Genomic DNA, 17,539 nt, shown 5'->3' on the forward strand with positions numbered 1-17,539 from the left:
ATATCTTTCGCTCTAGGGCTCATCGAATGGAACAGTGATGTGGGGGGAGTTGTCCTGTCTGCATGGATTTGGTGTTGCACTTCAGAGAAGACTCTGCAGATCTTGGCACCTTAGTGAGCCAAACAGAAAAAGCTTTGGAGGATTTCCCCTGCAGAGTTTTGCCTGTGTTTACACCGTGGTACCCATCCATAGGAGACAAAACCCTGCCCACAAGGCCTCTAAAGTCACCCCCAATCATCTACCCAGAAGAGGTGATAAAAATCCAGAGGCATATATTGACTTTAGCACGAGAGCTACCAGAATCAGTACATAAATGGTCTGACACTGACGGAAGTCCACTGGATTGTGCCCAGACTAGTTTGGGAAAAGCACTCGTTGCTGCACAGACTTGCCCAGAGACATGGCTGCCACGCGTACAGTCTAAAGACGGGGTCCTCGAAAATACAGTCAAACGGCGATCGTGGAGTGTTGTCTCACAGGCTCAAGGGGGTCTTCTTGCTGCCCCTAACTCTCATACTTTCTCCAGACAGTTCCATAAGATTATTTGCAGCCACAGGCTTAACTTGCTCCAGAGGGCGAAGTGGGTCATAAATGGACACAACTGTGTGGCAGGTGATTTAGAACAGGCGTGGAGAGGAGTGACCCGTGCCATGCGGAACTCCAAACTGCCGACCTGCAATGCTAACATCCAGCGAAGCCTTGGCCAGATATGGGTGTTTTGCGATGTCCTGTACTGTGAACATGTTGGGAAGTATCTCAAGGATCAGCTGCAACTCACGGGAAACATCTCTCTATCTGTTCATAGACTGGGGGACATTCTCAGCTTTTAATTATTTATGACGGTAGATCATCACCATAAGAGTAACCATTAACTCGGCAAATACCATTTAACTCGTGAACATTTTCCATGTGGCCCACTGACAATTGTAGAAATAAGAGTAAATGTTTTTAAATAAATTCCTGTATGTAATGTGCATATTTTTATACCCTGTGATTAAAGAGGATGCCCAGAAGGCATAAACTTAACACTTGACACGTAAGCTTATGTTATCAGCAAATGCTGATTTATGCTCCTACCAATTGACACAAAGCTTCAAAAACAGGCAACCACTTTCACAGTAAATGTTTGAGTCAGGCCGTAAATGCATCCTGACAGTATGAGAAAAATGTAGGTTACCGGATTTGACGTCATTGTAGACGACTGTCTGGTTCAGCCAGTGAATGCTAATCCGGCTAACCTCCATAGCCAAGATCGACTTTTTTGTTCCGACGAGTGGCTTTACCAACCAATTGCGTTTGATGTATTGCTTATTTTGACACCTCTTTTCGTGTTTTTTAGTGAAGCTGCCGATTTAACTTGTTTTGGAAAATTAATGACCGAGTTTTCGTGAAAATAAGGTAAGATACGCTATCTTAAAAGTAGCATAGTTGTTCCACATTTCCAGCGGCCTGGTTTTGCGTTTTAGCTAGTCTACCAGTACTGGTACATGCATGCGATGTTACGCTGCAATGGCTGGTGCTAGCTAGCTAAAGTAGCTTGTCTTAGACATAACTTGTGATCAGTAATTATTTTAGTTGGAAACTGCATAGTATCAATACGGGTAAAGTAACTGTTGTGTGTTTTGCATGTGTATTTGTCATATGTGCGTAGATAGCAAGGTAAATGGCAAAAAATAATAGATAGCTACGTTAACGCGTAGTTGGTTAGTTAGCCATGAACAAAGACAAATTGAGGTATACACACCTCCCGAATTATGTGTCATCTCTTACCCCAATGTTTTCTTTTTCGTTAGGTCAGTCCGACATTTTTACTTGACTGCAGATGTCCACATTTCAACTTTTAATTGGATTTTACATGAAGTTTCTTCAGGACACTAGAAACAACAGCCCTGCCAGGTTGTCACTTGGATGAATATCTATTCTCCAGTACTGCTCAGTTGAATCTACCTCTATGGTTCGGTTCAAAGATATGAGGTAGATGCCTAAGATGGAGATGGGGGAAACTAAACCATTAGGCTTTCTTGTGTGATCGTGGGTTATGATTTGCGATCAGCGTTGGTAAGAGAGACCAGTGTTCATTAAGACAGTGGGGCGATAGAGCAAAAAAAATATCAAGATGAGTACTGAAGGTTACCAGTACCGGGCTCTGTATGACTATAAGAAGGAGAGGGAGGAGGACATAGACCTCCATGTCGGAGACATCCTGATGGTGACGAGGGGAGCCCTCCTGGCCCTGGGCTGCCCCAGCGGGACTGAGGAAAGGCCTGCCGAGATCGGCTGGCTCCCGGGGTTCAACGAGACGACTCAGGAGAAGGGTGACTTTCCGGGTACCTATGTGGAGTTTGTTGGAAGAAAGAGGATGTCACCACCTACGCCAAAGCCCCGCCCCCCTCGACCCCCTTCCTCTGCCTCTGGATCTGCCAGGACTGACTCAGAGTCAGAAGGTGAGTAGCAGTTTAACGGTACTCAGTACCCCGGCGCTTACTAGAGATTCTCGTGTACTCTGTGGGGGACAGATTCCGAGAATAACAATTGCTGCGAAACGTCCTCTTCACATCTGCATATTGTGTGTTTGTCTACGTAATGTGAATCGTTCAGATGGATGATTAGTATACTTGTTACATTTACATTTACATTTAGTCATTTAGCAGACGCTCTTATCCAGAGCGACTTACAGTCAGTACAGGGACATTCCCCCCGAGGCAAGTAGGGTGAAGTGCCTTGCCCAAGGACACAACGTCAAATGGCACGGCGGGGAATCGATCCGGCAACCTTCTGATTATTAGCCCGACTCCCTCACCACTCAGCCATCTGACTCCCCCACTTCCTTCCTCTTCCACTCTACTTGTTGAGTGGAAGAGCGTTTTAGAATTATTTTTCATCCGGTGCATGCTCATGTCTACAGATATTTTTGATGAATGTGAATACAAACCCATAATATGGGCTTCCTCCCAGCTGTTTCCCAGTATCATTAGCTCTGCCTTCCAACTTCCTCTTGTGAGGTCTCAATGTTTCACCCTTGCATAATGCAGCTGGTGAAGTGATTTGTGGATGTACAAGTTGGTTAGGCCACAAGAACTTTTAGAGGAAGCTAAAAAGTCACACTGGCAGGAAATGCTTATGTGTCAACCTTCTGACACTATGTTCTTTGGAAGGTAAAAAGAAAAAACAGGACCACATTTCTGGAAGTAAAAGCAAAGAGCAAAGCTGGAGAAACTGACCTTTTTAGAGTGCGTTTTCTGAATGTCACAGATGGCATTCTCATCCCGTGTCATCGTTCGTCGCAAAGGGAAACCTACATTGTGAATTGTATTAAACAAACAGTCAAAATGTCTGAGCAAGTCAAATTTTCAGGTAAAAATAAACCTTTTCTCCCTTCAGGCTTTGGGTTGCCTGATCTGCCTGAACAGTTTGCTCCTCCAGAGATAGCTCCCCCGACCTTGGTCAAGCTGCTGGGGGCTATAGAGAGTAAAGGTGAGAGTCTGGGCCAGGGCCACACCGCCCCCTATCGTCTATCTCAGTGGTCCCCAACCCCTGGTCCTCAGGGCCAGAGACGTTGCCCTGCTCCAACACACCTGATTCAATTGAATGGGTCGTTATCCAGCTCTGCAGAAGCCTGCTTATGACCATTCATATGAATCAGTGGTGTTGGAGCAGGGAAACATCTCCAACAGGCAGGACAGGGGGTCCCTGAGGACCAGGGTTGGGGACCACTTGTCTATCTGTCTGATAAGCTGCGCTTGACATTTGAGGAGAGTTGACAGCCACGGGTCATGTGATCAATGCTCCAACTGACCCTAAAGTTGGACAACTTGGAATTTGCCGTCATATTGCTTTCCCCGGTCACCTCTCCACATGTCACCTCAGTTATGTTATTAATCCTTTTATTACTGCGTTGTATTCATGTTCTATTACTTTGGTCTGTCTTGCTCCGTAGGTCTGGAGAGCGTGGCTCTATACCGGTCCCTGACAGGCAGCTGTAGTCTGGACCTCAGACAGCTTGCAGACAGTGGTGAGGAGCAAGCTTTGTTTTCAAAAACATAACGCTTCCGAAAGCATTAGATAGACAGTCGATGACAAGGTTGATCTAATGAACTCACATAGATGATAGGGCTCTCTGTGTTCAAGCCATGTATGATTAGAAGGTTTTAACCATCTCCTCTCAGCATCATAGTGGAGGATACCATAATACAACAGGGATGCCACTTACATTTAGTAGACGCTCTTGTTCAGAGCTACTTACAGTACAGGGACATTCCCCCCGAGGCATGTAGGGTGAAGTGCCTTGCCCAAGGACACAATGTCATTTGGCACGAGTGGGGATTGAACCGGCATCCTTCTGAGTAGTAGCCCGATTCCCTAACTGCTCAGCCACCTGACTCCCTCCACTTCCTGATCTGGTTGTTTTGCTGCAAAATGCCTGTTGTTGGTTAGGCCCCGCCCCTGTCCTGAACCCTGTCCTGAACCCCGCCCCATCCCTGTCCTGAGCCCTGGCTGTTTCTGTGTGCAGATGTGGACCAGAGTGACCTGCAGGGTGTGTGTGATGGCCTGGTGAGGTACCTGCTGGATCTGCCCCACCCAGTCATCCCTGCCTGCCTTCACCCGGAGATGGTCCACGCTGTGCAAGGTGAGGTCACGGCCCCGCCATCCTCGTCCGTCAGAGGAGCGGCCGGCTCACCAAAACAGGTTCTGTGACTGACAACAAAAGTATTTACACCTAACCGTGTGTTGTTTCCTCCATCTCCACCCCCCCTCCCCCACACACAGAGGTGAGGGATCCAGAGGAGTGTGGTCAGATGCTGCGGAGGCTGGCCAGCTCTCCCTCCTCCCCTCCCCAGTACTGGCTCACCTTGGTCTGCCTGCTGCGCCACTTCTCCAGGGTCTGTCTGAGCGGCAGCAGGAACCAGCTCAGCGTGCGGGCCCTGGCCGATGCCTTCAGCCCGCTGCTCTTCAGGACACAGACCGTCAGGTTAGAATACGGCCCCTTTCATCATCTTTCTAGTGGATTTACTGTTCTCAAGTCATTGTCCTGGCCTGGGAAGATTTCTACAGGGGTTTGGATTACATTTACATTGTATTCATTTAGCCGATGCTTTTATCCAAAGTGACTTCCAAGAGAGAGCTTTACAAAAGTGCATAGGTCACTGATCATAAACAATGAGATAGCCTCAAAAGCATTGCGGGTAGCCAAAACATGAAGCATACATTGTGAAAAGCAAATAAGTGCCAATGGGAAGAAACATAAGAACATGTAGTTAAACAAATTACAATTAAACAACATGAACCTCAAAAGTGCAAGAGTGTACCTAATGTAAGGATTAATTTGGTCGTTGCTGCTTAACTTCATGTTTTTGATTCAGTTTCTTGGGAAACTAGGCACAATGTGGGTTGGTAGTGTGTGGTTTTGTTTTGTGTATTCATCCATGTGTTAGTTTCATCGTTAGTCGTGTGTTTCTTCCTCATCAGTGAGTCCAGTCCCGACTGTCTGGTCCAGATTTTAGAAGTTCTCATCACCAGCGAACTCAACGAAAATCAAGCAGCACCAGGTAAAACATTTGGTGGTTAAAAAAAACTAAAACACTTTTTAATTGGTTAAGTGACCTAGCTCCCTCGTGTGTTGTTGAGACAGTGTCATTCTCTGGTCAGTCAGAGGACAGCCAGCTTATGGTAATCACCACCACCGTCCGGCTGTGGCAGTGGTAGAGAAGCTACCGGCAGGTATGCATGCTTACCGGAATCTGGTTCTTAAATGACCTGTGGATTAAATGAGGCCTCTTCATTGAACTCTTTTAGCTTAGTAGTTCACACTCATACCAACTATACTGGTAGGAGATATGGTGGTTGTTTTGAAAATAGGTTTTCTTCTTGTTGGACATAACTTTTTGTTGTAAACGCCCTACACAGATAATTTATTCTCAAGTTGATTTTGGTCGTATTCATTCGTAGTAGGTGTGTGTGTGTTCATTGTTCTTCCTGCTGGGTTAGTCATCACTTCTCAGCCTTCAGGAGGGTGGGGGTTGGAGCAGCCATGCGCAAGTGCACACACACATCCCAGCCAATCTGGCTCTCGGGATGACATCATCTCCCAGGAGCACATGAAAGATGCCGCAGAGAGGGGGGTGGGGGCGGGACTCCGGTGACAGCTCCAAGGCTACGATTGGCCGAACGAAATGATGTCATGCATCACCCAGCTTCCCCCTGGAGCTTTGCATCGTTCTCTTAAGGCATCATTGGGCTGCAGAGGCTGCCTGACCGGAGGCCAGAACCACCCTAGGCTGTCCCTGGGTGAGTGAGCGGCTAGCTAACATGGAGGCAGGGAGCCTGGAGGACCGGGCCCTCTCGGAGGAGGACAGGGAAACAGGAACAGAGCAGGTGTTTTACGCAGACCTGGAGCCGCCAGGTAACCACGGCGCCAGACCGGGCTCCGCCTCGGTCGCCCGGGACAACGTCTAGGCTCTTGCTCAGGACCGATGAGAGCGATTTGAACAACTGTGGTTATTATCTCAACCAGCAGCCGTGTGTTAGGATATGTTGTTGTTGTTGTTGTTGATGGCTGGCTGGCCTCCCTGCTGCCTGCATGTCATCTGCATACGTGCTTTGGATTGTGTTAGGAAGGTGTTGCTGGTGTTGAACTAGGTTTTTAATAAGGAACTTTATAGTGTCAGGGCTACATAATGCGTTTATTTTTTATTTATTTTTTATAAATATTTGTATACTTTTGCTCCCTGTTCATTACTGACTCTGCAGATCAGATCACAGGAACACTAAGAAGAGTCTGTGTTTTCAGTGCATCTTAGCGTGATTTTATTTCCAAACGTGTGTCAGTTATTTGATCAATTGTTTTACGGCTAATAGACTACATGCGGGGACCTCGCTTTCTTGCGCGCTTCAGCAGTGAGGCACTTTGGGTAATTAATGTAGTGTCACACTGCAAACAGAACCGCCTCCTTCCCTCCACCCCTCCTCACCTCCGTCTCTCCTCCCCAGCGCTGCCTCCGAAGCCAGCCAAGCCACCCACCCCTGTCCCCCCCGCAGCCGGCCACAGTTTCAACAACAGCCTGAGCCTTCAGGACTCAGAGTGGTACTGGGGGGACATCTCCCGGGAGGAGGTGAACGAGAAGCTAAGAGACACGGCGGACGGGACCTTCCTGGTCAGGGACGCCTCCACCAAGATGCACGGAGACTACACGCTGACGCTCAGGTGGGTCAGGGGCTTCTGGCTGCACACCTGGTCTGGCTGTGCCGTCTCTCTGGTCGCTTTAACCAGACCCCCAACCAGTTATGGTTACGGTTAGGGTTATTTTAGGGTTAGGATTGTTTTCCTGGTTACTTGTGCGTTGGCACAAATGACTAAATGTAAATGTACTTCAAATGGACTAAATGTAACTTACTCCTTGGTATTTGTGATTTAAGCCTTCGTTTTGAAAGTACTTTGGTGCTTCTATGATCAGCTTCAGTTTGTTCTACATGTGAAATAGAGCTACACCACGTACAGCTTTCATTATTAGAATTTCCGTGTTCCTCTTTTCAGGAAAGGGGGCAACAACAAGCTGATTAAAATCTTCCACCGAGAGGGAAAGTACGGCTTTTCCGACCCGCTGACGTTCAGCTCTGTGGTGGAGCTCATCAACCACTACCGTCACGAGTCGCTGGCCCAGTACAACCCCAAGCTGGACGTGCGGCTGCTCTACCCCGTGTCCAGGCTGCAGCAGGTCAGTCTGAGGCACCGCAGACCCGTCCGCTGACAACGCACACATATCACATGTCTCGTGTCGCGAGGATTGTAAACCCTGCTCTCTTTGAGCAAACCATGGATTTTTGGAGTGCGAACCTCTTCTATGTGTGTGTGTGTAGGACCAGGTGGTGAAGGAGGACAGCATTGAGGCGGTGGGGAAGAAACTTCATGAGTATCACCTGCAGTACCAGGAGAAGAACAGGGAGTACGACCGCCTGTACGAGGAGTACACCAGGACATCGCAGGTCAGTCCTGTTCACGCTGCCCTGCCTGTCTGCCAAGCAGACGGGCTTGGCCAACACTTACTGTGTGTGTGGCCCAAAACAGGACAGGCTTGATAGAATGTGCATGTGTCTCTCGCTGACCCTTGACCTCTGCCCTCCCAGGAGATCCAGATGAAGCGGACGGCCATCGAGGCCTTCAACGAGACCATCAAGATCTTCGAGGAGCAGTGTCAGACGCAGGAACGCTACAGCAAGGAGTACATCGAGAAGTTCAGACGGGAGGGCAACGACAAGGAGATCCAGAGGTACCCTGATCAGATGGCTGAGCGGTTAGGGAATCGGGCTATTCATCAGAAAGTTGCCATGCCCAATGACATTGTGTCTTTGGGCAAGGCATTTCACCCTACTTGCCTCGGGGGGAATGTCCCTGTACTTACTGTAAGTCGCTCTATATAAGAGCGTCTGCTAAATGACTACATGAAAACGAGGGCCCTGTTCAAAGGCACGACAGCTCAAATTTCTTTTCGAGGGGGGATTATTGATGCCAGAAAGCCTCCAATTAATTACAGGATCACATTCCACCCGAAACACCACCAGGAAAGACATTTGTGTCGTGTCGACGGACTGTTCATGTTTACGCTCTCCAACAGAATCATGGGGAACTACGACAAACTGAAGTCGAGGATCAGCGAGATCGTCGACAGCAAACGGCACTTGGAGGACGACCTGAAGAAGCAGGCGGCAGACTACAGAGAGATCGACAAGAAGATGAACAGCATCAAGCCAGACCTGATCCAGCTTCGCAAGACCAGGGACCAGTACCTCATGTGAGACCCGCTCCCTGTACCACAGTGCCCACACTGAGGGGGTTCAGAGGTGGGGGCGAGAGCTGGGCTCCGTGTGTGAGGTGTGGGCTGTGACTGACCCTGCTGTCCTCTCCCTCCAGGTGGCTGACGCAGAAGGGAGTGAGACAAAGGAAGCTGAACGAGTGGCTGGGCATCAGGAACGAAAACACAGAGGAGTACGTGGCTGTCCGCTCTTCTCCCTCACCCGTCTCATTTTTCCTCTCTCTCTTTTCCTCTCTTTCTCTCTTCTCCTCTCTCTCTCTTATTTTCCTCTCTTTCTCTCTCCTCTCTCTCTCTCTCTTCTTTTCCTCTCTTTCTCTCTTCTCCTCTCTCTCTCTTATTTTCCTCTCTTTCTCTCTCCTCTCTCTTCTTTTCCTCTCTTTCTCTCTTCTCCTCTCTCTCTCTCTTCTTTTCCTCTCTCTTCTCTTTTCCATTTCCAAAAACGAACACGTTTTCACCTTCTTCATCGTCTCATTCTCACCCCGTCTGCTTTCCCTCCCCCTCTGGCGTGTGTCACAGCGAGTACTCCATGGTGGAGGACGAGGAGGACCTGCCCCATCACGACGAGCGCTCCTGGCGCCTGGGCAACATCAACCGTCTGCAGGCCGAGAGCCTCCTGCGAGGGAAGAGGGACGGCACCTTCATGGTCCGGGACAGCAGCAAGCCTGGCTGCTACGCCTGCAGCGTGGTGTACGTACCCGGGGAACATGTGACCACTGTCGTTGACAGAGGCGGATCAGTCGGCCACATAGGGCGATGGTGGAAAGTTTAGATGTTGAATGAAACATGTAAAGAATGTGTTTTTGTTTTATCGATACAAGACTTGGTGTTTCCTGTGCGTGTCGAGCCAGCGTGTAGTAGACCATTGATGATGTCAAAAGTGCATTTAGCACTAAGCTAAAAGTTAATGTTTATTTAAGACTGCTGGTAAAACCAGGTCATTGGTTTGTCATGTGTTTTGATCCTGTCTCTCTCTCTGTCTCTCTCTCTGTGTCTCTCTGTCTCTCTGTGTCTCTCTCTCGTGGCTCTGCAGCGTGGATGGAGAGGTGAAACACTGTGTGATCAACAAGACCCACACGGGGTACGGCTTTGCTGAGCCCTACAACCTGTACGGCTCCCTGAAGGAGCTGGTCCTGCACTACCAGCACACCTCCCTGGTCCAGCACAACGACTCCCTCAACGTGACCCTGGCCCACCCCGTCTACGCCCAGCAGAGGAGGTGATCACTGCTGCCCCGCCCGGCTGGCCCCGCCCGGCTGGAACCACCACAGGCCCGCACAGAAGGCCCACGCAAATACTCAAAGGGTGCACTTGATTTAGTTTAACCCAGGTACAATGAAACCCAAATGGAACAATCCAAAAAGTACAACAGGAAAAAAAAAAAAAGCAAAAAAAAAAAGCTCTTCTCAGTTGTGTTTGTCCTGTGTGTATTTGAGTCAGGTCAGGAAAGGATCTGGATAGGCGGACAGACTATAGATCACAGATGCAGGAGCAGTAAAGCAGGTTTACAAACCTGCCGTCTGTCTCGGGACACTCTTAACACTGTGGATGAGGTCATGGAGAGGTGTGTGTGTGTGTGTTGCGTGTGTGTGTGTGTGTGACAGTCTGAAGAAAGTGACAGAACACATCAAGTCTAAAAGACTCCTTATTTCAATGGTGCTCTGTACAACTTTCTTTTTCAAAACATCAGCCTTTAGGGTTCTTTAGGTGGTTATGTTTGTGTGAGTGACTGTTAGTGTACGTGGGGGGCGACTGAAGCCAGGGAAACTGTAGTTGAGCTCTGAAATGGTCAATACAGCTTGATACAGATGTCATATCTATACAATATTCCTGCAGTGATATGGGGTGTTAGGTCTCCTGGTACTACACATGTGGATGACGACATTCTACCGCTAGACAAACCTTATGTCTCTTAAAGTCTTAAGAAAACTAAATGTTAACATCAGAACATGAACCCACAAACCGCAGACAGCATATCAAACGGAAGACAAAAAATTGTTTTTGATGGGTTGGGTTTCTATACCCTGCAGAAACCAAAATCCTCATTCCACCGTTTCTAAGAACTTAAGTTTGATTCATAGTTATTATGTGTTATCTCCAGTGTTCTACCTATTCTATCTGGCTTTTTTCTTGTGACATGACCATGCCAGTGTCTCCTTAATCTAGTTAACCACACACTTTTCAAAGCGTTAACTTTCTGTTAACCAACTTACCTTTCAGACTGTTTACTTCTAAGTTTGTTGTGAGAGTATGTCTACATTTTGTTAGGAAAGCAATGTGTGAAGTTATTAATATCAATCTATTAGATACATTTTTAGTTTAGCAAATATATTTTATTTTGTTTGATTTCTATTATACCTGTATGAACCAGTTTCTTGAGAGATGATGATTATGTTTAATGAGAATATGTTTGTCTGATACGCATAGATGTGAGAATCATTTAATGTTCAACATTTCAGTAGATTTTTCCCTGACTAGGGAGGAAAGGTTGGTTGTGAGAGAATGCACAAATGAATCAGATGGGAACCTGACTGTTGTCATTCCAGAAGCTGTATTTTCTGTATCAGAAATACCTAACAGCCCAGAATCATTATCACATTGCCATGAGACGTATGTTGACTTACATGTTTTTCACTAATTCATGCTGTCATCTGAGAAAATAAAGCACCGAAATACTATAATTCCACAAAAGTGACGTTGCTTCCTATTTGTTCCGTTTAAGGAATTAGGATTCACATTGGGTATTTATTTATCTACAGAAATAGTCAACAACAAGCGTTAGCTGATATAAGATTGTTTTCCTGTCGAAGGGCACATTGACGATGCAGTTCACTTAGATGCCTCACCGTAGTCATGAACAGTTTCCAAAAAAAGGCGCAAAGGGTAAATAAATCGAGTACCACTCGATAGTAGTTCCCAAGTAGCCTGCTGCTAATCACAACATATGGCCAATTAGCTAGCTAACTAGAAACTCGTAGTGTAATTTAACGAAACTTAGCTACCGATAACTCTCGCCCTCCTTGAAGAAGTTGTCTTGCAGATAATGGCGTACCTAACTACAAACCCTGCAGATAAAGAAAGGTATTTTGCTGTTTTTTTGGTTGTTGTCTTTTAATAGCTACGCTAACATAGCTAGTGCTAGCTTGTTGATCACAGCTGGCAGTGGCTTCAAGTGTGAACTTGCATAGTTTAGCTAGCCCAGTCTGCATGTCTTCATATGTGCATAATATTAAGCTATCTTTTTCTTGATTCACTAAATTCAGATACTTGATAAAAACATGAACCAGCAATGTGTGGAATTAAAATAAGTATTTATGTTACAAAATATTGTCTTCATATTATTTTCATGGAGTAAGTAATTTTTGTTAACCCTGTATACATAAACAGCAACAAAAAAACGATTGCAGAAGGTCGCAGAATACAAGCTGAAAAGGTACTTATGTGTATCAAATCCCACCCTTAACGATCAAACCTAGAAATCTGACTCAACTGTTAATTAGCTAGAATATACGAATGGCAATTTAATGTACCAATTTCAATTGATTAGGTTGTTTTTGGTCAATAATATTATTCCATGCAAATATTGTTGTTTTCTTCATCCCCCTGTTCGGCAGTTGAAAACCCTTCCTGGGCAGTGCAGAGATCAGGGACGTTCTAACAGCTGCTGGAATGAACGTCCTTGTTGAGGTAATTATACCACTAGACAACAGACTAAATAATAGTTAAATTAAAAACAGACAATAAAAAGAAAATGAAAAGAAACATAAAAGCATACTTTACACACTGAATAATGGCTGTTTTTTGTTGTTGTTTTTCCTACTAGTCAATGTACATAATCAGATAGTTGTCCTACTCCCCCAGAGCCTGTTCTTGCTGGAGCAAGTTACCAACATTAGTATTATGCCTTAAGAAGTACCTAAAAGGTCCCCAGGTATTATCAAAAACATTTTGTTTACGTCTAACATCCTCTGCCATCTTCTAATTCACCACTAAACCCAATTACCCCAAGTCCTGTGACTTTTCTAGTCCGGTAGATGACAGGTTCTGAAAAGAACGGGTATCTGTGGCAGCTGGGAGCTCAAATCGTTCTCCTGTTGACAGGTAAAAAGGTGATGTTCTATGTGGCTGAGACGAAAGCTGAAGCTGAAGACCAGAACCCAGAAAGGAGGAGGAGGAGAGAACAGCTCGCAGGGCGAAGGAAGAAGGAAGAGCCAGAAAAAGAAGTGCTTCTGACGTTCTTTTCTGGATGTTTGGTTTCCAGCCAACTGACAGTCGGTGCGTGTTTCCGATGCAAACATGTTGACGTTTGACACCAACGTGGTCCATCTGGGGGAATCTGATTCCCTAGGGAGTAACAGCTATATATATATTTTTTTTTTTCAAGACGTGATCATTTTTTTCCTCACACTTGGTGTAAATCAGGGTTGAGAAAGGGTGCCATAGGGGGTAATACTGTAACAGCACAAGGTTTTTTGGTTTTAAGATGTGATCATTAAGGGTTTGCCTCGCAAACATTTTTCTCTGTGTAAATACAAGTAAACTCCCAGCGCTGCTGTTGGTATTTATATCAAACAGAAAAAAGCTACTGGAAAAGATGCCAGTTTACCACATGTCTTAAAGAGTGAACGAAATACTTCTCTATATATATCATTGCCAACAATACTCCCATCAGTACACCCATCCTTCCCCACTCTCAATCCCTCACCCCTATCACCCGTCTCACCCCCTTCACCCGTCTCACCCCCTTCACCCGTCTCAACCCCTTCACCCGTCTCACCTCTCTCACCCGTCTCACCTCTCTCACCTGTCTCACCTCTCTCACCCGTCTCACCTCTCTCACCTGTCTCACCTCTCTCACCTGTCTCACCTCTCTCACCCGTCTCACCTCTCTCACCCGTCTCACCTCTCTCACCCGTCTCACCTCTCTCACCTGTCTCACCTCTCTCACCCGTCTCACCTCTCTCACCTGTCTCTCCTCTCTCACCCGTCTCACCTCTCTCACCCGTCTCACCTCTCTCACCCGTCTCACCTCTCTCACCGGTCTCACCTCTCTCACCTGTCTCTCCTCTCTCACCTGTCTCACCTCTCTCACCCGTCTCACCTCTCTCACCCGTCTCACCTCTCTCACCCGTCTCACCTCTCTCACCTGTCTCTCCGTCGGCAGACTATGGGACAGCAAACCGTGAACTAAGACGTAGCGTTTCATCACCCACTTTGTCTTTGTCAATGAGCAGCACAGCCAATGCTATGTGTGTGTGTGAGTGTGCTTGTGTCAGTGTGTGTGTACGTGTATTTGTGTGCGAGCGCGCATGTGTCTCAGTTACGACTGTCACTGTGTTATTTCTTTCCACTCATGATCTCATCTGTCGATGCGGGTGTCGGGGATCAGCATCCTAAGTGTCCTGCCCTGCCTTCCTCTGTCCCTCAGGGCAGTAAACACACGGGGACGTGTCAGTCCAGCTGTCCGTCACGCTGGCTGCCGCGGCGACAGCCAGGAGAGAGATAGAGAGTGTACTGTACTTGACAATGCCCTTCAGACCACCTGTCATCAAGACTTGTCAGAAGCTGGTGTGGAGACAGGCTCCCTCTGGTGTTTATGTCCCTAATATTTCTGTCTTCACTTAAAACCCCCTTCACCCGTGTTTGGGGCATTACATCTACATTTGAACCTCTCTTATAAAGACATTATTAGTTATTGGATTATATGTTTTCATGTTGTTTTATTCTGTAAAAAATGTAACTAATCTCAGCAAGTTTGACTAGTGTTTGATTTGAAATATTAACAACAATCTATGGAGATGAAATACAAGGATTTTATTGTTTTCTGACACTTACACAGTTACAAATGACCCCCCCCCCCCCCCCCCAAAAAAAAAATTACATGGTTAAATTATGTTTGTTCAGACATTTTGGCCAGTTTTGCCTTCCTCAGAAAGTCCTCATTCAGATTCTTCAGATGTTTGGTTCGATTGTCCAGCCTCTGGACCCACTCCTCTCTCAACCTGCAGCAACACAACCATAAAGATCCAAGCTTTAATGATCTCTATTAGCAACCCCATAAAACCACAACAACACAAGAACAGCTCACCAACAAAACAGAACACAATGCCGATGATCTCCCTCCGCTCCTTGTTTATCCACATGATCCCACCCCGGTCCTCTGTCTACTCTGAGGCATGTTTGTGTGTTTTAGTATTTATTTCAGTTCTGTGTGTCTGGGGATTCGATGCAAGGAAACTTGAGTATTATCTCCAGCTATCCTGGGCATGTGTGTGTCTGGGATGACTCCCCTTCTGTCACCTTCCTGACATTTCCCTGGCTTATTGCATTTGTTCTTGGGGCCGCGCTGCCTCTAGTAATCCCTGTGACCTTACTGCAGAGAAGCCTATTGTATGACACCCAAGCACGGAGCACTGCGAGCCATAGCTGGACCTCCAACATCACTCAGCACAACCCGATTATCAGATCAGGTTCCCTGCAGTGTTTTTTCCAGTCCCGCTTAGATCAAGGATCCACACTTGATTATGCCGAAGCCTAGCTGGGGGTTAGGCAAATAGAAGGACTAGTCACAGGTGTTAGGAAGATGCATCTGCAATTACAGATCATTAAGGTTTACAGGCGTCTCTGAGGTATTTGTCTGGGTGAGATGTCCCCATCTGCCCTTAGGAGTCATGGAAGCTAGCTCATTGTAAGGCAGTCTGATACAAGCTGTATTCAGATACTGTACTGCACATGTTACAATCTATTAAAGGACTGTAGGTTTTTTGGCAGGACATGTAAATGAAAAGATGGAAAGTTTCAAGAACCATCAAAGGCCTGTAAGTGCAAACAGAAAAGGCGTTTTTTCTCTATCTTTACACGTTTACATAAAGATTTTATTTTTTTACAAAGGATGTTTTATTCTTTTACTGTGGAAACTGCTTACTTTGACAGGGCACTCTTCTCCTTTCTCATGTCTTCGTTCTCCAGGTGCTGGCCTTGATTCACAATTTTTTGTTCCCAGAAGTTCTTTATTAAAAACTTGTCATGGATCTTTGCCACGTTCATTTCCTGAATTAAAAGTTAATGTCATCCCATTTGTACATTCCTCTGCCCATCATAAGACCATTGAAAAGGAAGTCAATTATATTCAGCATCATAGACATAATCGAGGGTTATTACTAGAAACAAGTTCTAGAAACCAGAGTAAACTGCAGAAGGAGAGAATTAAAAGATAATTCACCGACAAACCTTCTGTTGAGATGTTTATGTTCCTCAGTGATGGTCTCAAGTTTTCAGTGTCAAAGTGTTCTTCGGTGTTCTTAAGTGTTCTTCAGTGCCTCGTAAGTTCAGATAACCCTTTCTTTGGATGCCCCTTCTCTTTGTGCCACGCACTCTCTCTCTCTCTAACTCCTCTGTGCCAGATACACACACTCTCTCTCTCTAACCCCTCTGTACCAGATACACTCTCTCTCTCTCTAACCCCTCTGTACCCGATACACACTCTCTCTCTCTAACCCCTCTGTACCAGATACACTCTCTCTCTCTAACCCCTCTGTACCAGGTACACTCTCTCTCTCCAACCCTCTCTTAGCTTGATGCTCTTAAAAGGCATTGAATTCTAAATATTGATATTTAAACACTACCGAATTTGTTAGTTTTGTATTGACCTCTTTACATTTGAAGGCTGCTGAAATTTGATTTGATTTTCTTTTTGCGAAAAAATTTGAGTATGTGTCGGGGTGGGGGAGGGGGGGAGGGTCATGTGTCCCATACTTCGGTTTTGGTATTTGCAATAACACTGATCAGGGAGCCCATAGCAACACACCGCTTTCAGATGACTTCTCTGTACCCCTTCCTCCAGACCCAGAACCAGGGTCCTTATGAGGGCAGCCTCGTCCCTTCCTCCAGACCCAGAACCAGGGTCTTTATGAGGGCAGCCTCGTCCCTTCCTCCAGACCCAGAACCAGGGTCCTTATGAGGGCAGCTTCGTCCCTTCCTCCAGACCCAGAACCTGGGTCCTTATGAGGGCAGCCTCGTCCCTTCTGAAGGGGCTCCCAGGCAAAGACATCTGCCCCTCTAATGAGATCTGGATTGCAGCCCTGGCCTACTGTGAAGAAACTGGAGTCACGGGGACAAGAGGGAGATTAAAGGGAGGAGAGAAAAGAGAAAGGGGGGCGAGAGAGAGAGAGAGAAAGACAGAGGAGGACAAGAGAGAGAGAGAAAGAGGAGTACGAGAGACAGAGAGAGAGAGAGAGAGAGAGAGAGAGAGAGAGGGGAGGACGAGAGAGAGAGAGGAGGACGAGAGAGAGAGAGGGAAAAGTGACAGAGGAGTGAAGGAATCATATTTCTGGAAAACGCGTGTCTCAAGTTCGTCTCTCCACACGCAGATTTTGGCAGATAACACTGATGCAGCGGTAATTGAATTTGCTTGTGACCCGGCATCATTTGTGGTGGTTTCACATTGAGCTGAACAGAGATTAACCTTCACACCATGATCATCACATGCTTGAGTTTTCCCAGTATAAATCACAGACAGTCAGTCAATCACACAACCCACATTGAAGGCAACCACACACACGTTCCTGTACTGTCTCCAAACCTTGACACCTGTCACAGTGCTGCGAGCAGAATGACAGTTATTACGCAAGTACGCTAGTTGTTATCACTCACAAATGGAGGGGGGGGTTTCATGTGATTGTGTGTGTGTGGATGTGTCATGGGAGGCGCATGCTCTGCTGTGCTGCACGCGTGTT

At 46.5% G+C, this 17,539-nt stretch overlaps 2 protein-coding genes across 2 annotated transcripts; one reads left to right on the top strand and one right to left on the bottom strand.

Moving 5' to 3' along the window:
- Positions 1 to 1,200: 1,200 nt before the first annotated feature.
- On the top strand, positions 1,201 to 11,490 carry LOC124486532 (phosphatidylinositol 3-kinase regulatory subunit alpha-like). The gene is made up of 15 exons (XM_047048207.1): positions 1,201 to 1,398; positions 1,794 to 2,444; positions 3,382 to 3,474; positions 3,938 to 4,012; positions 4,511 to 4,627; positions 4,768 to 4,969; positions 5,467 to 5,546; positions 6,988 to 7,201; positions 7,532 to 7,712; positions 7,855 to 7,980; positions 8,122 to 8,264; positions 8,610 to 8,786; positions 8,906 to 8,980; positions 9,324 to 9,494; positions 9,838 to 11,490. The coding sequence occupies exons 2-15, from the start codon at positions 2,117 to 2,119 to the stop codon at positions 10,025 to 10,027; spliced, it is 2,172 nt and encodes a 723-aa protein (XP_046904163.1). The 5' UTR covers positions 1,201 to 1,398; positions 1,794 to 2,116; the 3' UTR covers positions 10,028 to 11,490.
- Positions 11,491 to 14,652: 3,162 nt separating this feature from the next.
- Positions 14,653 to 16,244, bottom strand: LOC124486627 (protein FAM240C). Its single transcript, XM_047048361.1, has 3 exons — positions 16,035 to 16,244; positions 15,730 to 15,854; positions 14,653 to 14,806 (listed from the first exon to the last, which is right to left on the bottom strand). The coding sequence occupies exons 2-3, from the start codon at positions 15,849 to 15,851 to the stop codon at positions 14,695 to 14,697; spliced, it is 234 nt and encodes a 77-aa protein (XP_046904317.1). The 5' UTR covers positions 15,852 to 15,854; positions 16,035 to 16,244; the 3' UTR covers positions 14,653 to 14,694.
- Between the last annotated feature and the right edge of the window lie 1,295 nt (positions 16,245 to 17,539).

Source organism: Hypomesus transpacificus, chromosome 24 (genome assembly GCF_021917145.1).
Source record: "Hypomesus transpacificus isolate Combined female chromosome 24, fHypTra1, whole genome shotgun sequence".
NCBI classification, from domain to species: Eukaryota; Metazoa; Chordata; class Actinopteri; order Osmeriformes; family Osmeridae; genus Hypomesus; species Hypomesus transpacificus.